Here is a 24,873-nt window from a genome sequence, read left to right as displayed (position 1 = left end):
CTGCACACCCCAGCAGGCAGTCTGCCTCGGTTCCCCGGTCAGGCACTGACCGGGGAAAGCGGGTTGGGGCTGTTGGGAAAAGCAGGAGCTGATGGCGAGATTGCCGCGGCTATAAATCCATCACTTCCCAGGTCAGCTCTGCGAGGCGCTGGGACTAGAGCTGGCGGAGTGAATTCCTGGGCTAGCGCGCATGCGTCGGCAGGTAGCAACCCAGCTCTTTATGACCAGGTGAGATGTTGGTGAGCAGGTAAAAAAGGAGGATTTGCCTAAGCGATTCCAGGGAGCGGGCCCGGCCGAGCCCTCCAGCCCATGCCCGGCGGGGACCCGTCGCCAGGAGCGCCGAGCCGCGATGTCCATACTTGCCAAAATGGGGGACTGGCAGGTACGGGGGTTTGCCTTGGCTGGGGTTGCAGTGGGCGGGGGTGGAGCGGGGGAGGGGGCCGGCAGGGGGGGAGGCGGAGAGGAAGAGCCTTGGCCCAGGGCAGGGAGAGTCGTAAGTGAGGCGCGCCTGGCAGCGCCCAGGAGTGTTCCCAGGAGAGAAAGAGGGCAGAAAAAAACACGCGCTGCCGGCGGCCCGGAGCTGGGGAAAGTCCGGCGCACGCTCCACAGGTGGCCCCGGGGGGTCACTTGTGGTTTGCGCTAGAGCTTTTCATGCCCCCCCCTCCCCCACAGCAGAAATAAGGGTGGATGACTAATTCGGGAGGGGGAAGGGCGCCGGGCGGGGGTTGCAGTGAGTGGTAAGGAAGGTTCCCGGCTCGGTCCGCCCTCCGTTCTTGCCCTAGACCCCAGGGCTACGCATGTGGTGGGGTTCTGGTGCACCTGTCTTCCTGCCTCCCAAGTTTGGGGGACCTAGTGGGGGGTGGAGAATGCAGAGGGGTCCGGATGGACGGGTCGCGCCGGCGAGAATGTTCTTTGGGGAAATACTTAAGAGTTTGCACAAAGTTTAGCCTCTCAGTCGGAGTCGTGAAGCCCGTTTGCGCCGCTTGGGCTACGGATTGGGGTGACTGGAGGAGGAGTGGATGGTGGGGGATAAGGCAGGTCCAAAATTCTTCCAAACGAACGCCTGCCAAACTCGGCCCTACTAGGCCGCCCGTATTACAAGGCCAACTGGGCCCTGGACCTTGGGGTCCCTGAGCTCCGGACCCGACCTAGGCCACAGGAGCATTCTTGTAGCTCTCGGCTTCTAACTTCCAGACATTTCCCCTATGGAAACCCCGGGCAGCTCTGGCCAGGTTGGTGAGGGTAGCAGCCTCTCTTCTCTGTGGCCAATTTCATAATGGGAGCTGAGGGGCCCTCTCCCCCCCAACCCCCAACCCCCAACCCGGGGCCCAGAGAGGCCTGGTTAGGGCGAGATTCTGGGTGCCTAGAAGCCTGTAGGGCAATTCGAACAGAACGCCCTGAACTTCCAGAGAAAAGTCGAGGTCCTGCTCTTTCTGGGGCGAGTTCCTTTTCTTGTTTCAGATTTGTGCCATGAGAAGTAAAGGTCAGAGAAGTCCCACCTTTAATACATTCCCTGGAGTTGGGGAAAGGAATTCGTCTTGCAATTTTTATTTCTTTCCTTGTATTTATAATTTTTATTAACACTGAGCTTTTTTCTGCCTCTCCCCTCAAGTTAAACCTCACTGAAATGCAATTTCAGCCCCAACGTTAGACTGCCTTTGGGGCTTAAGGGTGCAAATACCCACACCAAACACAAACGTTAGAAATCCACACCTTTTTCTCCCTTGCCCCCGTGGGCCTCAGGACCCTACTTCGTTCTCTTCTCTGGAGGGTGTAGACTCCGGGAAGTCTTTGGCTGAGGGCTTTGCAGGTTTCTCCGCAAGCAAGCCGAGTGGACTTCACAGCAGAACGCCTCGGGTCTGAGAAAGTGCCAGTAGCACAGCCTCGGTGGAGGTCCGAGCTTCCAAAGGGCCTCAGGTTCCGAAGCGGTGAGATCCTGGCCTCAAGGAGAAGAGAATGAACCCTGGGCCTAGCTCCTGCGGGCTCACAGTTTGGCAAGAGGTGGGAAGCCTGCCTCTAGGGTGGGGCCCATGGATTTGGGGCCTGGAGGGGTTGGATCCTTCAGGCTTGGCCTGTCGGGCTCTTGGGTCCCACTGGGTGGTGACAACCAGAGAAAATAGCCATTCAGGCCCCTTGCTGTCTCTTTGTTCCTTGGGTGTCTCCGTCTCACACTGGTACTCATTTTTCCCTCCAAGGCCCTCTCCACGCCCCCACTCCAGGCCTGGACCCCCGACCTCTATCCCCAGGCCTGGCGCTACTATCCCGGGGCGCTGGTGAGGACGGAGCATTGACATGCAATGAAGCGACTTGTCGTGGTAATGACGTTCACACAAACGCGGCTCGGCTGGCTCCAGGGGCTCCTGGGGCGCGGGCCTGGGCCTTTCTTCAACGCCCGTAACTCGGGCGGTGGCGCTGAGCCCGCAGGCCCCAATCTGCACCTCAAAGGCACCCTCGGCGGGAATACAACAACAGTGTAGCAGCCCCCGCGGGTGCGGAGCCAGAGATCTGCGGGGCACGGGTCAGCCGGGGTGGGGGGTGGGGGGCAGTGGAGAAGATAAGGGGCCTTGAATGCCTTCCCCAGCCAACAAACTGAAAAAGCGAAACTTGAAGTTCCCTTAAGCACACTGTGGCGACGGCTGAGGGTGTAAAAATCCCATGCTCCCAGGCCTAGGATTTGGCCTACAGATCACGCTCGGCGGCTGCGGCTGCCGTTAGGAAGGTGGAAATGCTCGCGGCGGCCCATCGCCCGACTTCTAGGGACTTCTAGGCCCCGCGTTGCGCGGAGGGCCCCGGGGCAGCCCCTTAGGGTGCGTGGTGCCAGCCCTGGACGGTCACCGTTTCCCCCGGTGGAGAGGACTGTGTACAGCCACAGAGCCGTGCTAGGTGGCGGAAAGGAGCGTGGGGAGCGCCCCGGCTGTCCGGGAAATGTCCCGAGCTCTAAATCCCCCTTCAAGCTCAAGTCTTCTTCCCAAGTTTTGGGAGGGGCCTCTGGCCTACTCTGCCTAGCTTGAGGAATTTGCGGGGGTCACCCAGAAGGAGAATTGCCCTTTTACAGATTTGGGGGGAAGGGGGTTCCCTCTTCTCGTCTTCCTTCCACCTGTTAAGAAATGCTCGAATTGTTAACAGCCTCCGCCCTTCTGTAAGGACACCCCGTGGAAACCCGGGAGGCCTGGAAGTTTGCAAGAAACAGGCCTAGATGGAACCAGAAGTCATTACTAGAGCAATTCGGAGGCAGACCTACTACTGCTTAGTGAGTTTGCAGTATTCAAGAGCGAGAAAGACACACAAAAACTTTTTCATGGAGGACAGATGAGGAGCTCAGCCAGAGAAATTAATTACTCTGTATTTCGAAGGATTACATCACGTCTTTCTTGTTAGTTTCTCCCTTAAAATAATTTACTAAAACAGCAGAGAGAAAATAATAATGATAATGATAATAATAATAATAATAATAATAATAATAATAATAATAAGCCCCGGTGGGGCGAGCAGGTCCCTGTGTGGAGCGGGAGAGCCCAGACTGGTCAACCTGGACTCGGGGGTGGCCCCGGGGCCTCCGGGTTCCGCGTCAGCCGGGCACTGCGCCGCGAGCGCGCCCGCTTTAGTAACATCACCAAATCATGAAGGAACTCTCCCTGCTTTAATTAAAAAGGGGGATCTTGGGAAAACTGGAGCAGATTAGCACAGCGAAGAGTTGGTTCCCAGCGATTTATTTTGATGCATGAATGACACGGCGCACACATGTCGGTATATCGGCTCAACTCCAGAAGCGACTGTGAGACTCCATAGGAGTTCTGTATTTTGTCCACATCGCACCTAGGAAACCCTTAGCCCAAACACCACGTTGAATTATCAGTCTGCTCTAGCTTCATACAAACGAGAGGAAAATCATTTAACCCCTGGAGCTGTCAACTAACCTCTTCAGGGTACAATTTTTATTTTACACGCGGCAATTAAAGGATCGCAAACCCCAGCCGAGCCACTGGAGCCGTTTGGCAAAATCTTCAACTTGGGGGTGTGGGGGGGGGGGGAGCGCAAAGCCAATAAAACTCCCAAGGCGCTGGGGCCCGAGGTGGAGGCTGCCGCGAGCGGAGGCGATCTCTTGTTGGGCAAAAATCCTGGAGTGACTTTGCCGGTCTTGGTTTGGTGATTATATTTAATTGCGAAAGGGATAATAATTTCTAATAAAATTGGACGGGGCCGAAAGGACCGCGCGGTTAGCGGTGGTAGGGGTGAGGGAGAGGTGCTGAAAGCTGGGCCCCAGGCGCAGCCGCTCGGACCCTGCACAGTGCAGGTTTTTTGTTGTTGTTGTTGTTGCGGAGGGCATCTCCCTGGAGGAGGAGACGGAGAGGAAGGGGAGTGGGGTGGAATGGGGCAGCGGCGGGGGCTGGGGGGTGACTGGGGCAGGGGCGCGCGGCTGGTCTCCGGGGAGATTCCGTCCGCTCACAGGCAGGCGTGCGCTCTAGGAGCAAGTTCGCGGCTTGGAGAGGCCTTTATACCTGGGTCGGAGCGGCCGGCCGCAGATTGCGGTGCTGGCGAGCAATTGGACTATTGTTGATATGCTAATGAGGCGATTAGGCTGTTGGTAAAGAGCTGGAAAAGGGAAAAGTTTCTACCATTAGAGGGAGATCTCCGAGCGCACACGGGAGCTCTTTCCCTTCTCGCCTCCTCCTCCTCACCCTCCTCCTCCTCGCCCTCCTCCTCCTCCTTTTTGCCCTCCTCCTCCTCCTCCTCCTCGCCCTCCTCCTCCTCCTCGCCCTCCTCCTCCTCCTCCTCCTCCTCCTCCTCTCCCTCCTCCTCCTCCTCCTGCGCTCACCGCCGGCAGCCGGCACTTTGCGCTTACCCAGAGAGTAGCTCCACTTGGGTGCGAGGCGGAGAAGGGGGCAAATCCGTTCACGCCGATCCATGAAAATGCTTTGGAAACTGACGGATAATATCAAGTACGAGGACTGCGAGGTAAGCGCGGCGCCGGGTATCTTTGCGGCCGCAGGCTCGGAGCGCTACCTTCCCGCTCCTCCTCCTCTCCTCGCAGCCAGCTGCGAAATGCGGGTGGGACAAACTTTCCCCAGCGCGGCGCCCGCCTCTCCGATTCGCCCGAAGAACGCAAGGGAGAAGCTGGAGAGGAAGGATGTGGACGCTGCCTTCTTTCATTTCCCTCCTTCGAAGCTCGTGTCCCACTTTACCCCCCCCCCCTTTTTTTTTCTGACCAGTTTTGGGTCTGCCTAAGAGTGGAACGAAGACACGAGCTTGGGTTTTTGAAGCAGTTGCTGGCAATTAGGCACGCGTCTGTGCACCCGGCGTGTGTCTCCAGCGAGATCCTGGGGGCTCGAGTCACCAGGAAGAGAAAGGGAAGAGAAAACCCCTTTTCCTCTTTAACTTCCTCTCCGATCTTTAATATTCCTTCTTTTATTGATTCATTTTTTTACTTCCTCCCTATCTTCCCCCTCCCCCCCTTTCTAAAAAGGCTCCTTTCTGTTTGGAGAAGGGGCCCGCACACTTCTCCCTGAGCTGGGTTGCACCTCCCGGTTATGGGGTTCAGTTTGGAATCACTCCTCTCCCACGTTGCTTCGGGGCTCGCTCCAGGTATCTCTGTTACTGAAGAAGTTGTAAGCAGCTTCTCCCTCTGTGGGACACTCGGAGAGCATCCCTGGGGTGGGGGTGGGGAGGCTGCGCGGTGCGGAGCCGGCCGGCCGCGGGGTCCTCCAGCTTCGGCCCCTGCAGCCGCCCGGCGCTCGGCTGCGTGACCGTGGGAATCCTGGCGGGGCTGCACGGGGCCTCTGGTGCGCGGAGCCCGCGGGGCCGATAGAGCGCGCCTCATTGGAGCCCGTTTTACAAGCCAGGGTCTCCGGAGCTCGGCTTCTTGCGGCAGCCGGGGAAGCCCCAGCACCGCCGCTCCGCCCGCGGGAGGCGCTGGGAACCCGCCCGGCTGCGGCGGCCGTGAACTCCTTCGCAACCCCCGCTGAAATACGCGGAGGGGTCACGGGAGGGGGAGGGGGGCCGCGGCCGATGATTACCTAAATAGGTGGTAGTCCCTGCCTTTGCTGTGTTGTTTTGTATTCTCTTTTCTTTTCTGCTCTTTTCTTTCTCTTTGACATTTGGAGCTGGAAATGTCTGGCGCAGAGGTCTGTGCGGGCGCAGCAGCGTGGGTCTTGTCTTCACTTGAAATCAGAACCCGGGTTGAGGTGAACGATGTGTCACCCGTTCCCTTCCCCCTCTCCTTTCCGTCGGCTATTTTAAATCTTTCTCCTTTCCCGGGCCCTCCCTTCACCCCACGGGGCACGAGGTGACATCCCACGGGGACCGGCGCTTCTCTGGGGGCTCCTGCCGTGCGCGGCGCCGGGCTCAGCGACCCCAGGGCAGACCAGCCGCTTTGTTTCCAGGCCTGGGGTGGGGGGTGGGGGTGGCTCTGCGAACTGGTCCGAGTGCAACTGAGCCCCTCAGTCGAGACCGAGTTGTCCCCGCCAGGGCTGCGAGCCCGAGGTTCGGGCATTTCACCCTCGCGGAGGCCGAGCCCTAGGCGGGCGGGGTCCGAACCTCTGCGCGGCGCTGGGCGCCTGCGACACTCAGGTGGGAGGCGAAGAACTTGCTCCCTCTGAGAGAGATCCTGTGGGGGCGCGTGTGAATGTGTGTAAGCGAGGCCAAAAAGAGAGAGAGGAGAACAGAGTGAGGGCTGTTTCAACAACTTTGCGGTGGGCGAGCGCCGGAGCAGGGATTTCGGGTTTCCGAGCCGGCTCGGGGCTGTCTAATTATGTCGGGGCTCTGCAGGGACACGCAGGAGGCGAGGTGCCGCTTGTTCTGACAACCCAGCGGGCGGACGGGCAGCGGCGGCAGCCGGGCCGCGCTGGGAGAGAGCGAGCCGTGTCATCCGGGCGGGGGTGGGGGGTGGGGGGGGGCGTCGGGCGGGAGTGGCCCAGCCAGTCGGACGGGTTTGCGCCGGGAGCCGGGAGCCGGTGCCAGCGGCGCCCGGGCTGGGCCGCCTAGCGTCTCTGCGCGCCCCGGGCCGCGTCCCGGCTCCCCCGCCCCGAGCCCCTGCCCCGGAGAGCCGAGGGCGGGGCGGCAGCTGCCGCAGAGCGGAGCGGCCCGGGCCGTCCGAGGGGAGCTCGAGCGGCGGCCGAGGCGAGGGCCGGTGGTGGAGCGGGCGGGCCGGTCCCGGGCGAGGCGCCGGGCCATGGAGCAGCGGCGCGGCGGCGGGCGGCCGAACCCCGAGTCCCAGGCCCGGCTGCGGAGCGGAGGAGCCCGCGGCCGGAGAGGGCCGGGCAGCACCTCCCGTGCCGAGAGCCCGATGAATGCCCGGACGCGGTCCCCGGCAGCTCCGGCCCGCGACGCGCGGCCCCCACGGTATCCCGAGGTCTGCCCCAGCCTTTTAGGTCTGATTGTCCTCGCTCGCTTCCTCTCCCCCCCCTCGCTCCCTCCCCCTCCCCCGCGGCCTCCCCCTCCGTGCGCTCCGGCTCGGCCCCCTCCCCCTCCTTCCCTCCCTCCCTCTTTCCCTCCCTTCCTCCTCCCGGGCTCTCCCTCCTTTCCTCCCTCCCCTCTCCCCACTCCGGGCTCCCCTCTCTCACCCACACTTTCTTTCTCACACACGCACGCAGACACATTCTCCCTCTCTGCGCTCTCTCCCTCGGTTTCCCTCTCTCCCTCTTTCTCTTTCACTTTTGCATGCCCTGCAACCTTTTAAAATGTTGCCCCTTCCCTGTGATTCGCCAGACGCCGCGCCGCGGCCCCCCGCGCGCTCGCCCGCTCCCTCTCTCGCCCGCTTTTTGTCTCTCGCGCTCCCTCTCCCCACCTCCGATTTGCTACACTGAGGCTCCCGTCAATGGACTGCATTGAGAGCCGGCTCCGGCGCGAGTTGCCTCTCCGCTTCACGCTCGATTTCCAGGCATTCTTCCCTTATTAAGTATTCGTGTAATATTAATAGTCATGAATATCTGCTATTAGGAGGCTCCAGGAACGCTGCCCAGCGCGGTTATTAGAAGCTCAAGCGAAGCCGCCGCTAAGAAAAGAGGGGAGACACGGATTAAGGAACACGCACATACACACAGACACACACACACTTTTTTTTTTTTCTTTTTCCTCTTTTGGGGTTTTTTTCATTTTTTAAGGAACTTTGAATCCTAACCGCTCGCGGCAGGATAGAGACCGTGGGCTCGACCAGCTGAAGGCGCCGCTCCAATCGGTGGTTCAAGTTCGGATGGACCAGAGCGGGGCTCCAGCGCTCGCGGGAGCGTCTGCGCCGTGACCGGAGTCCTGGGTGGCGCGGGGCTCTCGGCGCCTTTTGTGTGGGGCGCGCTCGGGCGGCGGGGCAGCCGGGCTCTCCAGGCTTGCTTGTTTTTTTCCACCCTGACTCGTTACCCCAGACTCTTCGCAGATGTTAGTTCACAGTTTTTCAGCTATGGTGAGTCCCATCCCCACCCCCATCCCTGTTTTCCTTAGGAATTCTGTTCTGGAAACCGGGTGCGGCGGGGCTGCCCGCAACCTCTGGTTTCGCGCCCAGGTTTCCTTCAGGGCACCCCCCCCCCACCTTTCCATTTGCATTTCTCTCTTTCCTCCTTTCTCTCGCTTTTTTCATTCTTAAATCGAATGCATTACCCCCTCCCCCCTGCTCGACCTCTCCCGGCGCGCAGTCCTACCTCGCCGCTACTTCCCCAGGCGTGTTCCTCACCACGTTCATCGTTATTTCCTCGCGTATTCACTTGTTCCCGAGGTGTTCTCAACCTTTGGTGCTTAATCCATCTGCAGGAAGAACGCGGCCCGGTGTGCCCCCAACCCTCGGAGCCCGGGGCTCAACCTCCGAGGGTTCGCACTCCCTGGAATCAACTCTGTTCGCCTGTTTTGCAAGCGAATTGCAATACAGGGACATAAAGTCAGGCGTGTCTTCTGCCCTTTGGGGCTGGGGTGCAAGGGGCGGGAGCCTCCGCCCCGGGGTACACCTCTCTCTTTTAAGCCCAACAAGGCTGAATCTTTCTATTTTAAACCTTGACTTGACGTCCCCGTTTCCCCCATCCGTATCCTAAAATCGACCCTGTCGAGAAAAAGGCTCCCAACTGAGGAAGCGGAAAAGACAGACCCCCATCCTGCAGTTAAAACCTTCTTTAAGCTGGTAATTTAAACGTGTGCTTTCGTTGCAGCCCCTCTATGAGATGTTTCTATTTAAATAGTCATGAAATGGTAATGGTCTTTGAACGTGTGTGATTTTTTTTTTCCTCCAAATAAATGAACAGGGTGTAAACAATAACGCAGTGGCAGGCAGGTTCAAATCCGGGGGAAAAAGGAAAGGCCGCTTCTGCTGTTTAATATTTAGCAGGAATTTTCATTTTGCTTAAGGGAGGTTTCATGCTGCAGCTAAACGGAGTGTATTCTGGGAGGCCTTTTTCTGTCTCCCCCCCCCCACTTTCAAAGAAACGCCTAAGCAGAGCCTCTTATGCCCCCACATTTGCACCATCTAATTCCCTGCGTTTTGGAAAGAGCCCGCCTCACTTCTGGGGTATTTTCCGAAATGAACAAGTTGGAGCCCATTTCTCTCGTCGGCCTGCCCGTGGGAGTGAGCGGTTCCCCACGCAGTCTTGCGGAGTGGATTTAGAGTGGACAGCTGTAACTCGACGCCTGATTTCTCGTTCTTTCCCCTTCCCCTCTCTCTCCCTCTTGTAGGACCGTCACGACGGCACCAGCAACGGGACGGCACGGTTGCCCCAGCTGGGCACTGTAGGTCAATCTCCCTACACGAGCGCCCCGCCGCTGTCCCACACCCCCAATGCCGACTTCCAGCCCCCCTACTTCCCCCCGCCCTACCAGCCTATCTACCCCCAGTCGCAAGATCCTTACTCCCACGTCAACGACCCCTACAGCCTGAACCCCCTGCACGCCCAGCCGCAGCCGCAGCACCCGGGCTGGCCCGGCCAGAGGCAGAGCCAGGAGTCTGGGCTCCTGCACACGCACCGGGGGCTGCCCCACCAGCTTTCGGGCCTGGATCCTCGCAGGGACTACCGGCGGCACGAAGACCTCCTGCACGGCCCACACGGGCTTAGCTCAGGACTCGGAGACCTCCCGATCCACTCCTTACCTCACGCCATCGAGGACGTCCCGGTAAGAGGCCGCGCGGGGGGCGCGAGAGGGGACCGCAGCCCCTGCTCACCCACCCCCAGAGAAGATAATCGGGACGTGCGGCGGGTGGGCCTGAGGTTCCCGCGATGGCGTTTACTTTTCCAAAATTTCATATTATTTTTTGGGGGCGGACGCTTTGAGAACCCACGGCAACGACCGGATTAAAAAAAAAAAAAAAAAAGTAGTTGAGAGTTCTATAGCCTAGAACAAAGGTTCCTGGAGCTCCTGCAAACAATGCCTGCGTTACCATTTCCACCAACGCAGAAATAAATCAGACGAATGTCACCATTAACAATATCTGCCCCTCTCCACCACAGTAAACTGTTTCGATTGGGAGAGGATCTAATTCCACCGCTGCGTCTGGCGTGGGGATTTCTGTCTGTCCTGAAAAAGACGTTAAATCCGACCAGAAGAGCTCATTAAATGCCCCGGCAGTTTAACATAAAGTGTAAACGACACCCTAAGAAAATCATTTTTGCCGGGTTTTATAAGCACTGGTGATAACTAAAAGTTATGTGTGTACCCTACCCTGATTAAAGAATAGTAAGTAGCAAATCGGAGCAGGGGACATTAAAATGCAACCTCCTTCTCCTCCTAGGGGTGCTAAGTGCTGACCTCATAAATCATTAGCTGGGTTCCCAACGCCTATCAGAACCTGCTACACCCCATATTAAATTAAATGTTTTGAGACTATTGGGCAATACATTATTTGAGTTCTGATTCAGTTATCGATAAATGCAGTTTAAAATGATTTCTGAATAAGCATGGTATTAGCACACTTACTATTTACAATGTAAACCTATTGATAATTTGAAAGTACTTTCTGAAATTAAATTTAAACCAGCATCTCTGTTTCAATTCTACGTATTTATGGTTTCCTCACAACCTTCCTGAAATGGAATTAGAATGAGCCAATAATTTTATTAAAGCTGTAAAGGCTCTGTTAATGCTACTTTTCTTTGGAGAGGAAATGTATCTGGATGTGATTTTTACTAAAATGCTATTTCAAATTAGTGCATCAAATATTGCAGCAATATGTCCGTTGACAGTTTAATGATTACTGCATTAGATTGCAAAGAAAATGGTCAGATGAACTTACCTGCTTGCTTGGTGAATTTAAAACATTATTTAAGTTACATAGGAAAATAGAAAATTTATTACAGCTCTCAGTTGGCCCAGTTAATCACTGAAATTTGTTGGTTATGTTGAGCAGCCTTGCATGGAAAGCAACAAAGTAGGCACTTGATCCACTGTGGGATTTAGTAAGCATGGTGTGCGTTTGTCTGCGCTCATAAATGTTTTTGGAGACTGATACTAAACGGTACATTTCTTGGGAAGTAAAATGAGAGAAGCAATAGTTGAGAAAAGCGCAATTAAAAAACCAACCTGGAAGTTGTGATCATTTTAGTTCCCCTTCCCAAAGAGCCTCTGAATCCTTTTCCTAGCCTGCTCTGTGGAAATATTTGAATTGCAAAATGCATTGCAACCTTTTGGAATTACTGTGAATTAGGATTGCTCTCCTTTGCAGAAATTCCAAAGTGGCTGGTGTGAATTCTTAGCACCTGTATAGTCACTCTTTGTGGTGAAATTAGTCAGTAGGAGAAATTAACCAAAAGATCATATAAAAGCAAGGAAACTCAGTTGCAGCTCTTCCCCCCACCCTCCCCCACCTATTAAGAAAAAAATTCTTTCAAAGGAATTTGGGTCAGGAAAAGGGTTGTTTTCAATTTTCCCATTGCTGCAACAGTTAACCTTTAATAAGAATGACTGCTAAATATTTAAGAAAATCAAATTGATGGTGAAAATTATTTAATCATTAATATCTCAGTGGGGTTTTAAACTTAACAGTCTTCCCTGTATGGACAAGGTCTAGAAATAACACAAATAAAAGTATTATGCCACACTACATTTACTTTATGGGTTGAGGGTGCATGCATAAAGGGATCATATTTCCCCATATAGTTAAAACACAAGAACTGCAGCAGTAGTCATTTCTGAACATTTCTCAATTTAATTATACTTAAATCCAGAAGCACTTTAGGCAAGTTACAAATGAGAGCATTGAGTATAATAAAACCTGTAATAAAGCAACTTAGTACCATCCACCCGGAATCATTGCGATCAGGCACAATTAACAGGAGCATAAATCCAAGACAGAATGGAAAATGTTCGAATCAGTATTATTGTTGGACAAAGACTAGAGAAGGAAGTAATAGTTTTTTAAATGGTAATGCCTGTGTTTGGTAACGATTGCGAAATCTTGTATCTCAGCAGCCCTGGTGCTAATTTGTAAACACAGCCAGACATTATATTGCCTGTCAGTTTCTGCATTAGAAAACATGATTTCATTTTACTTTCTAATCACGTTTTGACTCTAGCACACACGTATACCCATCCATCTGTAAAAAAAAAAAAAAAAAAAGAGAGAGAGAGAGAAGAAAAAAATAAGAAAAAAACCCAACAAATCTGCTGTTGGACAACAGGGGGGATAAAACCGCAAAGGTTTTGTTTTTTGTATTTTTTTTAAAAACCATTTTCATATTCCTTTCTGATACCCGGTTTAGGCAGTAGTCTTCTTTAAAAAATTATTTTTAGTGTTCCATAAGTGAAGGTGTGTATATGCATTTGCTTTTTATCACACTACCTAAAACGTTTAAAATGCTCCCTTGTTACTCCCGCCTCTGTCATTTCTATTGTGTTTCTCTGGCTTTTGCTGCCCGAACACTCGAATCGCTAAGGTCCGAAGCCGCTGAGGCGCCAAAATAAAGCCAGGTGTATTTTTAAAGGTTGAACTGACTTTGTGAGAAAGATTAGGTGCTCCAAAACTTGGTTTCATTTCCAAAGAAAGTTTTATTCCCCACCCCCACCTCCTTCAAACATGGATTATTTGCTGGGGGAGGAGAAATGGGCCGTGGGTGTGCAGTGAAACCTCTTGAGTTGCAAAGCCTCAAATTCCAATAAGCCAAGATGAGATGTTTATATATAAATGTCACTATTTGGGAGGGGGAAATTTTGATTCTAACCCTTCCCCTCCCCCCATGTTGCATGGAATATTCATTTCCTTTTGTTTTGATTATACACTTACATCCATGTGTATCCTTTTGTTGCAGCATGTAGAAGACCCGGGTATTAACATCCCAGATCAAACTGTAATTAAGAAAGGTAAGCCATTTCCTTCTACATTCCAGGCATGTCCTTACAGGCATAGTGCTATTTAAAAGAACTTGCAGAGCTGTATTTATTTTTTTCAAATAGGATTTCCTAAAGGCTCAGAATTAGCAAATAGATGGGCTTGGAACAGCAATGCTTAAGTGATCGGCTCTCAGTATGTTAGTAATGGCAACAGGCTAGCCTTGTTCATGATTTGACCATTTAATTTAGTTTAATGATACATGGACAAACACACGAAACGTGTAAGAGTCGAACTGATTTGGAAGTGGCATTTCAGTTTTCAAATGGTTTAATAGTTTAGTTCATCTGTTGTGTGCGTGGCTATGAGTGTTAAGAAGGGGTATAATGCTAAAACGGTGCAAATAACTCAATGTTAACAGAAGGGCAGCTGTGTCTTTGGTAACACTCCTTAGCAGAGGAAGAAGAAACTTTCATGTTCTTCAATTTAATTTCTCATTAGCTGTTTAAGGGGTTTTAAACTTTGTGAATTAGGTTAACAAAAATTTGGCTTTTGGTTAAAATTAGCATCTTGAAAATGTCGGGATTATTAGCATAATTGTTCAGAGCAGAAATTGTTTTTAAAAAGTGTCAAGTGACTTGGATGGATTTGTAATTTGTATTGTGTTTAGTGAGTAGAAATAAAGTTTACTGGATTAAATGCTATTCACAGCAGCTTTTTTTGTTGTTGTTATGGTGGCAATGTTACATTTCAGGATTCTAGGCACCACCAGAGGATGATGCTATATAAAACTGTTCTCATTTCTAACCCCAATCAGTATATTGTTAGCCAGTTTAAAGTTTCATTTTTTGCATCTGTGAAGTCTTTGTCACGTCAAATTAGATGTGCAAGGGATAAATCTTAAGAGATGCTCTTTCCAAGTCGACATGATAATTGGCTCTTTTATTAGTAATCTCTCAAGAGTTCGTTTAACTCCTATTGTCTCTATTAGCCTCCCCAGAGCTATTAATGTCACAAGTGATCTATCCAAAACCTAGAGCCCCCTACCTCCCCATACGTCTAGAATATCCCCATTAAAGAGGGAGGAGTACTGTGAATAGAATGTGTGCATATTATTATATATGTCTCCTTGTGGAATTTATAAAATACAAATGCATACTGTACTTAAATGGTTGTGAATGCATCTGAACTCTATTGGTGTTGAGAAATGTAACATGGTAGTACACTTTCTGCTGGCCTTGGCTTTTTTCTCTAACTATGGTGGGGCCGACCATGAAGAGCTTATGATTTGAACCAGCAAGAATATATCCTCTCCCCTTCCCAATGAGTACTCTTAAGCAGACAAGGGTATTAACGATTTGCTGGACAACAGGGCATACTGCTAATATCCTATGGTAGGCCTATTTATCCTTTTTTTCCTCCCAGTTCAAAATGGGGCTTTGGGATGGATTTCCACAACTCGGGTCTTTTTCACAACTAAACCTAGGAAAGGGCTTATTCCTCAAAAGGATGGGTGGGGCACGTGTGGTGTGTGACAAGCGAATCGACCGCCTCCCAGCTTGGTGCCTTAACTGCAATGCTCACTTACAGGCCGCTTCAGCCACCTAAACTCTCTGCTGATTTTAATTATAGGTCTCTGAGGCAATCTCTTCCCAACACTAAGCCCCCCACCCCCCCACCCCCCCAAAACTCCAAAGTACACACAGCTTGCTCTCGGGTGTGCAAACGTAATCCCCTCCCCTGCACCCTGACCCTATGCTCCAGCACCTCAACTGGGGCCACTGTCCTCGGATGAGAGCCCAGGGGGTCACAATGTCACTACCATTTGTAGACAGCACCCTTGCGGCTAACAGGAAAGGGTTCAGCCGGAAGCTCGGGCCTGGCTGGTGGCGCGAGGTGGGGGCGCCTGCCGGCCGCCGGGTGAGGTGCGCCGAGGGCCAGAGGCTCGATCCCCAGGACTGGCGAACACCAGGGAATAGGAGAGAAGAGGGGATTTTCTGGGCTGGCAGGAAACGGGGGGGTTGCAGCGCAAGCCCGGGCGAGCGCCGGGGTCGGGAAGGACTTGGGAGTGACCCTCGACGCCCACACGCAGCTTCCCCGTCTATCTCCGCAGGCCCCGTGTCCCTGTCCAAATCCAACAGCAACGCCGTCTCCGCCATCCCCATAAACAAGGACAACCTCTTCGGCGGCGTCGTGAACCCCAACGAAGTCTTCTGTTCAGTTCCGGGTCGCCTCTCGCTCCTCAGCTCCACCTCGAAGTACAAGGTCACGGTGGCGGAAGTACAGCGGCGCCTCTCACCGCCCGAGTGTCTCAACGCTTCGCTGCTGGGCGGAGTGCTGCGGAGGTGAGGCCCGGCTCCGCCCAGCCCGCCCCGCCTCGCGGCCGCGGGAAACACTGCGCCTGCGCGGGGGCGACGACGCAAACGGGCCTCGCGCCACGGCCCTCCCTTCGCGGGAAAAGAAAGGGGCGGGGAGAAGAGCGCCAAACCCGGTGGGTGGGAGCTGGGGGCGGGACGAGGCGGCGCGCGCTTGCGCCCTTCGCAGGCTTCCCGCGCGCTCGGCGTTCTGGCGCGCGCCCGGGTCCGCCGCCGCAGCGCGCTCCCCGCGCCCTCCGCCCCCAACCCAACTCCCCGCGCGCACGCGCAGCTCTTTGCACCGCGCGTTCAGTCCCGGCTGCTGCAGCGGCGGGGCGCCGTGCAGCCACCTTTTTACTCCCGCGAACACCTTGCAAACCCTGAAAAACTTCCTCTCAGGCGCCTTACTTTGCCTTACCTCCGTGTAGGGTCTCCGACGGAAATCCACCGCCCCTTGAATAGATAGGGTTTTTAAGTGGAAGACGGTGGCTTTCTCTTGAGTCCGCCGCCCTTCCTGCCCCCTCCGCTCCCCCCCTCTGTCACTGTCACCTCTGGCCAGACGGCGACTCCCCGTGCCTAAGGCACACGCATTAGTGGTTCCCGTGTACTGCGGCCGCGATGTGCTCCAGGCAGTGTGCAAGATACGGTTACGTGCATCATTCTGTGTAGTCGTTGCCCACGAGTGCGTGTTACATACGTGCCTAGGGATACACATCTCACCCCTGTGAGGCCGGAATGATTCGTTTCGTAGATAAGATTTTATAAGGGTCTGCAAGGTGAAGCACCTTCCCTTAGGGCAGATTTCTCCCTCCCTTGAGCTGCATCCTCCTAGGGTTCCACCCAACTTTGTGAGTGGTGGGTGTTGGGTGGAAGTTTCCCACATGATCTTTTCCTTTTTTTTTTTTTTTTTTTAAATAAGAAAGTAGACCAAGAACTTCACTGTTTTGCCATTTATTCATTTGTGTATCTGTGGACCCACAGGCCCACTCTGATGGGTATATCCCATGCAAAACCTTACGAAGCCGTTTTTGGAAGGTTTTAACATCAGTTTTTCTAATCTTCTCTTTCTCCTCCAGTCATTTTGCTTCCCTTTGTAATCTTTCACTGACAGAGATCTGAATCCGCCCTCTGCTTTTTCCTCCCCTTCCCCCATCCCCAATATTGGAGACTGTTTACCTAGGGGAGTATAATCTAATCCACACAATTAAAGAGCACTTGAGTAGGGAATAAAATCTGAAATTAATTAATTTGCTGTTTTATTTAAACAATTTATCTTAACCACTTTCTGATTATGGGAGTCTATTTAGACATCTATTTAGAACCACCCCCATTGTCGCTGAAATCAGTGAAATTTTTAAAGGCTGATCTCAGCTTTTGACATTTCCAGTTAGGCTGGTGACATGGCATGTAAACAGTTGGTGAAATGAATTTCCCACCGGGGCTAAAGCCAGAGCAAGAAACGTGAGAGTGATGATAACTTTGGTTACTCTGAACAACCTAACAGCAGTCCTTGCAAAGACAATTTAAAGACCCCACTGGGATTTGTGTGATTGTAACAACAGGGAAAATATACAGCAATCAGTTGAACTCAAGAATACCTCAAACCCTAGAGATGAGAGTTGTGTTTGGTTGTTTGTGGTTCTTCTTTAGAGATTTGGGAAATCAAACCCTTCTAACCTGCCACGGTTGCCGCAATCATAACTGCACGCGGGGGTGCTTCACAGTCAAGCATTTGTCTTCTATGATCTTTCTGTACCATTCCTTCCTAGATTTCCCTCCCTTAAGTAAGTATCTCGGGGCCACGATTCTTGACTGTGAAAAGCACATTTTAGGAAGTTTTCAAAATGAAAATAATGTGATGTAGAGCAACCCAGTGTTTTCTCAATCCCTTTCTTGCATATATTTGTGAAACAGGGCGAAGTCTAAAAATGGAGGAAGATCTTTAAGAGAAAAACTGGACAAAATAGGATTAAATCTGCCAGCAGGGAGACGTAAAGCTGCCAATGTCACTCTGCTCACGTCACTAGTGGAGGGTAAGCGAGTCCACTTGCTAACAAGAAGGGAACTGTCTTGTGGGAAAATGGATAATACTTAGTGGCCATTTGGTTGTGTTTTGTGTCAACTGGGCAGTTTCGTTTTTTCCAGAGGCTGTAATGGAAGTGAACGGAATCCTTGCATGTTGAAAAACTATTTGCATATACTCCTGTCCTCCTTTTTTCTTTCCCTCTGCCACAAAATTCCACCTCCGTAGCTCAATATGGACCTAAACAATGTGAAAATTTAAGAACTGCATATATCCCAAGTTCCTGTCTCCTTCAGAGAGCTCAGCAGTAAATCACTTAAGCTATTCTGACATCTGCGTTTGAGAAATGCGTGACCATTACTTCCTGAATTAATTTGGGAATCTTTGACCTGCATCCTGATTTAAGACCGTCCTGAAAGCTCAGGGTTATATGCCCTTTCAGGTTTTTGTTTTCCAAACATATGCTCCCTTATCTCTTATTTAATTGTGCTTCTCTAGTGGAGGGGAAGAAAAGTGAGCAATTTTAGATTTTGAATTGTTTGGCTAGGAAAGAAAAAAGAAATGGAAGCATGCAGAAAGTTTCTCATGGCAGTTTTTAACACACACACACACACACACACACACACACACACACACACACACTTCCAAACCCTTCAAAACAAAAGCTACTCCTGTTCTCACTCCATGCTATAGATACCCTGTCACCAGAACCCACTTACATTCCTGCTTCCTCTAGATTCCTGTTAACTTTTTCTGATACTGAATTGGCTTAAGTTTAGATGTGCTGGGAATGAATGTGTAAGCTTTCTTGTGTTTTCCTATGCGTTAGGTTGAAGATGTTTTATGCCCATAGGGAAAAAAAAAGACACATTACCAGGTAGATTTCAAAACTGCCATTTCTATTTCAAGAAGGCATTTTGTCTTATTTACATCTTGCACTTGAGGAGATAGATTACAATTGGACTTGAGCTCCAGCTTATAAATAACTAAAAAAAAAGTTTAAACCCGTAAATTTGAGAAAGAATCCTATGAAGCATTTGTTAATGGCGTTGAGGACGATACTATAATTGTTAAATAATAAGCGAGTGTTCAGTGCCAGAAACTCAACTACAGTAGCATTACGTTAAAAATAACATTAGTACATAAGAGAACCCACTATCCATACCCCCCCCCCCCGCCCCCCGAGAATTACATGCAAAGGAAATGATAGCAGTGGCAGTAGTGGATTCGGGTATAGTGTGAGCAGTGTGAGCGAGTGTATGGGCTTGGGGGTTGAGTCCTGTAGCAGGGAGGCAGTTTCTGGAGAACTGTTATTGTTTGCGATCCGCTCCATTTTATGGAAACGAGCTCTGCAGAGAGGGCTTTGATGCTCTAATTGGCGCATGCGTTCTTCCGGAGCTGGAGCTAATGGCAGGAAGCCCTGCAGTAAAAACCAACTGGTTCAGGAAATTAAAACCAAAGATTCGAAAATCAACAACACAGACAGACTCAGTGGAGTGACCCTCAAATCCTCTTGGTTAATCGGTTTGGATGAACAGATAATTATATGCGATCAAGTTAAAATGTAAACCTTTAGTTGTTCCCTCGAAGAAAAGCTCAGCGAGTAATTATGAATATCATTTATGAATGTGTTGATAGGTGTGAGGTTGGAGTACAAGAAACATTTAAAAAGAGAAGTTGGGAAAATGTCATCAGGGTGGGGGAGGGGACTCGCGGGTGGGGGAGGGGACTTACATCATTTTCAATCCCTCTTGGCCTTCTAGGCCAAGTGGCCATTTTTTTTTTTCCTGATAAATTCATCTGCCAGATACTACAGAGAAGGAAATAAAATTCCTGAAATGAGAAAACAAGTAGTTTGTGTTTTCTTCAACATCTGGATTAAGAAAATAAGGGAGTTGGGAGGAAATTTTGATCTCGGCTCTTTTCAACCTTTTGTCGCACTGCCTCTCCTCTCTCCCCTCTTGCCAGGAGAAGCCGTCCACCTAGCCAGGGACTTTGGGTACGTGTGCGAAACCGAATTTCCTGCCAAAGCAGTAGCTGAATTTCTCAACCGACAACATTCCGATCCCAATGAGCAAGTGACAAGAAAAAACATGCTCCTGGCTACAAAGTAAGGCATTTACCTTACCTCTTCCGGGGTCTCTCTGTGTCTGTTGTCCAGAGAAACAAAAATCGAAATTGTTTCTGGTCTCCCCGGCTTTCCCCCCCCCAGCTTCTTTTGTGTTAATCAGCTTTGTTGTTGTAAATAACTGAAATTAACAACACGCTCTTATTAAACCATACCGTTTTAAAGGGGAAGTGTAGGCGGGATTGTCCTGTGTTTCCATCTTAATCCTCTCTTCTGCTCCACCTCATTTTTTAAAAAATGAGTGTGTGTGGGGGGGGAGGGGGGTAATGTAGGGATTTGATAGAAGCTCAGTGTGAATTGGTGACTCTGTCTTTTCAGAAAGCCCAGCATCAAGTCCTTAAATGGGGACCAGGCTTGCCTGTATCAGTTTTTGTCTCCTATCAGTATGGTCTCTGAGGGCAAGGATTAAGCAATGGTCTGCAAAATGTGCAAGCCAGGAGTCCTAGTTTCAACCTTAATCCCTTATCCCATTTCTTGCCTTTCTCCCTCCTCAAAAGTGACACACACACACACACACACACACACACCCACACACCCACAAGTCTTAGCCTACAGGCGAGATGTCAAATAGGTTTCAAAATGGCCCAAGTTATATTCCCATCAGTGCTTGGGCTGAATAGGCCCCTCCAGGTGGTGTGTGAAAAGAAAATTACTGTTTTGATATGTTTTCTGGAAATTAAAAGGCCTGTTCGGAAGCCCTTAATTATCAAAGTCTGTGTCACAGGAGGGCATGGAACCAGAGGGCAGAGGCTGGGGCCTCAGGCGGGATAGTTTCTGACCTGAGGGCATCAGCTGGACTTGGAGAAGGCGGCCTAGCAGTGCTCCCCATTCTCCCTCCCCCCCCCCCCCCGCACCCCCTCCAGGCTGCTGATGCCTCAGGGAGGCCCCAGCAAGTCCTTCCTTCCCAGATTCAGAGACAGCTTCCAGCATACAGGCCTCATCTGCCTGTATTTCTGACTTTTCGAGACCCTTTTTGAAATGCCAACTTTTTCTCTTCCCTTAGCTTCCTAAGCCCACCCGTATTCACAGTTTCCCTAGAGATTTTTCGGGGGCTGAGGGTTGGGGGGTGGGAAAAGAGGTGGAAGGAGAAATTGAAATTGAAGGGTCGATTTCTTCTCAAAAATCAGTCTGAGTTGTCCCCAGGTAACAGGTTTTCTGTGACCTTTTTTTTTTTTTTAAGGCAAAATAATCCCAAGAAAAGTTTTGCCTTCCTGTCTGCATCCAACCTGATTTGCAGGTGAATGAGTGGAGACCATCCCACCAACTGAGGTCTCTCTAGACCTCTAGAGCAGGGAGAGGGTCTGTCTAGTATTTTGAACAGGACAGCTGATGGCTGTGTGCTATTGGCCATTGGCGAGATGCCTGTGTTCCTGACTCCTGCCCGTCTTATTCTCTTTTGTTTCTCTTCTAACGTGTGAAATGTGTTTCTGTGTCTGGGGCGTTTGGTATGAGTGAGAAAAGAGGCGGTTAGCAGTTAAGGGTAGCTGAGGGGTGAGAGCGAGAGGAGAGAGAGAGAGAGCGAGAGACATTTGTGAAGGCAGGAAAGGCATGCATTGACGGAAGGAGCCATGTTTCAGTGGACACTGAGGGGTGACTCGGTCTTTCCCCAAGTCTGTCTCTGGGGCCTTGGGTCAGGTCGGGGTTCCCCGGAATCCCCTGGGGGTGACTGCAGGGAGAAGGGTTTTCTCTTTGCTGCTGGTACTGCCCACAGGGGAGCCTCATCTCTCTCTCTCTCTTTCTCCCTCCCCCACCACTCTCTCTGTCTGTCTCTCTGTCTCTCTCTCTTTCTCTGCTTCACTTGTGCTGCAGACAGATATGCAAAGAGTTCACTGACCTGCTGGCTCAGGACCGATCTCCCCTGGGGAACTCACGGCCCAACCCCATCCTGGAGCCCGGCATCCAGAGCTGTTTGACCCACTTCAACCTCATCTCCCACGGCTTCGGCAGCCCAGCGGTGTGCGCCGCGGTCACGGCCCTGCAGAACTATCTCACCGAGGCCCTCAAGGCCATGGACAAAATGTACCTCAGCAACAACCCCAACAGCCACACGGACAACAGCGCCAAAAGCAGTGACAAAGAGGAGAAACACAGAAAGTGAGGCTGTCCTCCCGCCCTGCGTCTCCCCGCCCAGCGAGCCCCCCCACTCGGTCGTCTCCCCCCACCTACCACCGCAGGCAGGTGACAGCTTCGGAATCAGCGAACCCCACTGCTGCTACTGCTGTTGCTGCTGCCGCCGCCCGCCCCCCACAGCCCTCCAGAGTCCGGGGGCCCTCTCTCTTCCGGCAGCGGGACCGCCCCTGCTGACTCCGCCCCCCCTGCCTCGACTTCCCCTCCCCCCCCCCCACCAGCACCAACTCCCCCGCCCTTTGCCCTCCTGTGGAGCCTAAGAGAACAGAACAGGCCTCGAAGCCAGCAAAGAAAAGTTCTGTCCAAGTGTGTGAACCTTTTTTAAAAAACAAAAACACAAAACAGAAAAACCAACAGGAACCCAACAGTGACAACCACCACAAAAAAAAAAAAAGAAAAACATTTTTTTTTTTCTAAAAAAAAGAACATAAAAATGAAAAAAAAAAAAGATACGAGCTTCATGGGACTGAGTCACCACCTTCCCTTACATACTTCGGTTCAGATTGTAGCCATACTAAAAAAAAAAAAAAAAAAAAAAAAAAAAAGGCCAAAAGGATAATGACATTTTTATCAGTATTGTGAATAAACTTGAACACAAACACAGGAATTTCCATGTCATGTCTTCAGTTGTAGAAGTTTTTCCTCTTCAAGGTAAAGCGACCAACTTGAACTTTCTCTGGCAACACGATTCACAGTTATATAAGGGAATCAGTGTTCACGTCTCTGTATATATTTATTTATGTGTAATTTAATGGGAATTGTAAATATGGTGAGTCTGTTTTAAGCCTCTTTTTTTTTTTTTTTTTAATTTATCTGGTGATCTCGTTTACCTCTTGTTTAGTGGGTTTTGAATCTTCCCTATTAGTTCTTCATGTGGTTCATGGTACTTATTTAGAAATTCAAGGTTTGGGGGATTTTTTTTTTCCCCCTCTGGGATTCATGAATTTAGCCCTGTTGTAGCATGTTAAAGACGACAAGGAGACAGCTGAACGAAGAAAAAAAAAAAAAGCCAACTAAAATTTTATATATAATTAGTATTACATTTTAGCTTTCCATCGAACTGAAAGAAAAAAAGTGATATCGGACCCTGGAAAGAGTTTTAAACTTGAGTGGTTTGATGACCCTTCTATGTATTGTGGGGAGAAAAAAAAAAAGTTTATCTTATTCCACTATCCTCCCTTGAAAGGATCATTCCAGCAATAAATGAGCATTGTCTTTAAACCAAGGGTAAGGGATTCCCCCCCCCCCCCCACCTCCCTCTCTCTTTCTCTCTCTTTTTGTTGAAAGAACTTCAAACATTTGGGACCACCTGGTATTCTGTATTTTCACTGGCCATTTTGGAAGCAGTTCTAGTTGTATTGTATTGACTTGTGCTGGCAGTAGTTTTCATGCCTGTCAATGTATCATAGTCCTTTGTTGCCCAGATAAATAAATATTTGATACGCTTTATGTCGATTTTTTTTTATTCAGGGGCTGTCTTTACCCAGGCGTATTTTTGTTCTTGGCAGTATTTTTTATTCAGTATGGTTACAGTAATTGAGTTTAACTCTCCCTTGGCAATTGTTCCGTGCAATAAGCAGCTGAACCCATTGTTTCCCTCAAGTATAATAAAAACTTACTTTCAACTTGGAGTTCAGAGCAGGGTATCATTTAGATATTCCACCGAGTCTGTATTCAGACAAATGACACAATAAAACCCAATGTATTCTTTTGGATAAAAGATTGTTTGTACTGCTAAAGGAATGACATACTCTCTTTTCCTGACTAGAAACATTAATTTTATTATTAAAAATAAAGTTTTATTTTATTTATGGTGACCCTTTAGGTTTTCGTTTGTGTTTTGGAAACCGCAATATAAAACCTTCAGAACCAAACTGTTAAGGATGACCGGGAAGATGGAGAACAGAACAGAAGACACCCCCCCCCCCCTCCTGCCCCATAACTGCTCTGGAACCTGTCTCAGAGGATAACTGAAATTTGAATTGTTAGTTCATTAGCACAAAGGAAATACCACGTAAACCTTCACTTGACTGGCTCAAGCTTCTCAGTGGCTAAGACACGTCAATGAGCAAGACCCAGCTCTGGTTTTCTGGGAAGGGAAAAGGAATGGTTAAACTCATGTGGAGCAGGGAAAGAGAGGGTACACTGCCTCCCATTTATTTTAGTATTTTATTTAGGGCTGAGTTCACTACTCTGCTGTTCTTAGGATCTCCTGAGGTAGCAGAGGTGAGTGGCAATGAGGTTCATTCCCAGGGTCTTTTCTGCCTGCCCCCTAAATGCCGACCCGCCCTTTTCTATCACCTCGGGGCTCCTCCTAGGACCTTTCAGAAATAGAAACTGTGCCCTGAGGTGGGGTGGAGAGGGTGGGGGAGGGCTGTGAATCCTGCCCCTACAGACTATCCTATCTGTCTTCTACAGTAACAGGACTATATGCTTAGCTCTTAAAGCAGGAAGGACTTCCTGTACCTAAAAATGGTGAATTCAGAGCTTTGGGAAAGTCTGATTTGGAAAGTCTTTGCTTTGGAAGTGAAGGGGATTTTTTAATGGTTTTTAAGAAGAAAATGGAGGTAGTTAACTGGAAGGTTTATAGGAAAGGTCATAGGAAATGTGTCTAGCTATACGTACTGGAGGAGATTTAACAATTGTTCATCCGGTTTGACATTCCGAAGGACTAAGGAAGCAAAGCATTAGACAGTGTCCATTTTGCAGCCTTTTGCTTTCTAATCTCCTTATGGAAGGCTGTGTAAAATCAATCTCGACAGACGAACGAGAGTTGGTGGAGTCTAAATTCTATTTTCCAAAGCCAGAGAATTCATAACAATGGTGGGTTTTTTTTTTTTAATTTCGAATGGAAAGTGTATTCTCCGAACGCAACGCAGCAATTGTTTTTTAAAGCGGTTATTTATTATTTCCTAGAGAGACTGGTTAACTGTAACGTAGATGTAACAAAATAATGAGGCGAATGAACCCTAACTGTACATACTCTTGACAGAAATGAAACGCACACAGCATC

General features: G+C 50.4%; 1 protein-coding gene across 3 annotated transcripts; it reads left to right on the top strand.

The window, feature by feature from the left end:
* Positions 1 to 349: 349 nt before the first annotated feature.
* On the top strand, positions 350 to 21,831 carry TFAP2A (transcription factor AP-2 alpha). Of its 3 annotated transcripts, XM_047102856.1 has the most exons (8): positions 4,912 to 4,956; positions 8,366 to 8,392; positions 9,646 to 10,080; positions 13,209 to 13,260; positions 15,342 to 15,573; positions 17,497 to 17,615; positions 19,574 to 19,715; positions 21,543 to 21,831. In XM_047102856.1, the coding sequence occupies exons 1-8, from the start codon at positions 4,912 to 4,914 to the stop codon at positions 21,829 to 21,831; spliced, it is 1,341 nt and encodes a 446-aa protein (XP_046958812.1). The 3 variants fall into 3 exon arrangements, with proteins under 3 accessions (XP_046958814.1, XP_046958813.1, XP_046958812.1); XM_047102858.1 differs by lacking the exons at positions 4,912 to 4,956; positions 8,366 to 8,392 and adding an exon at positions 350 to 382; XM_047102857.1 differs by lacking the exon at positions 8,366 to 8,392 and having other exon boundaries at positions 4,906 to 4,956.
* Positions 21,832 to 24,873: the final 3,042 nt, after the last annotated feature.

This window comes from Lynx rufus, unplaced genomic scaffold (assembly GCF_022079265.1).
Source record: "Lynx rufus isolate CCGP_SWC_20201006 ecotype Redwood Valley unplaced genomic scaffold, mLynRuf1.p SCAF_6, whole genome shotgun sequence".
Lineage (NCBI taxonomy): Eukaryota > Metazoa > Chordata > Mammalia > Carnivora > Felidae > Lynx > Lynx rufus.
This window is presented reverse-complemented; position numbering and strand designations above follow the sequence as displayed.

What these genes read in the sequence shown, in the direction of transcription:
- TFAP2A (XM_047102856.1), top strand. Translation starts at nt 4,912, where the DNA reads ATGCTTTGGAAACTGACGGATAATATCAAGTACGAGGACTGCGAG. An exon ending in CTGGGCGGAGTGCTGCGGAG is followed by an intron (nt 15,574 to 17,496) that starts GTGAGGCCCGGC and finishes TTTGTGAAACAG; the next exon opens with GGCGAAGTCTAAAAATGGAG. An exon ending in GCTCACGTCACTAGTGGAGG is followed by an intron (nt 17,616 to 19,573) that starts GTAAGCGAGTCC and finishes CCCTCTTGCCAG; the next exon opens with GAGAAGCCGTCCACCTAGCC.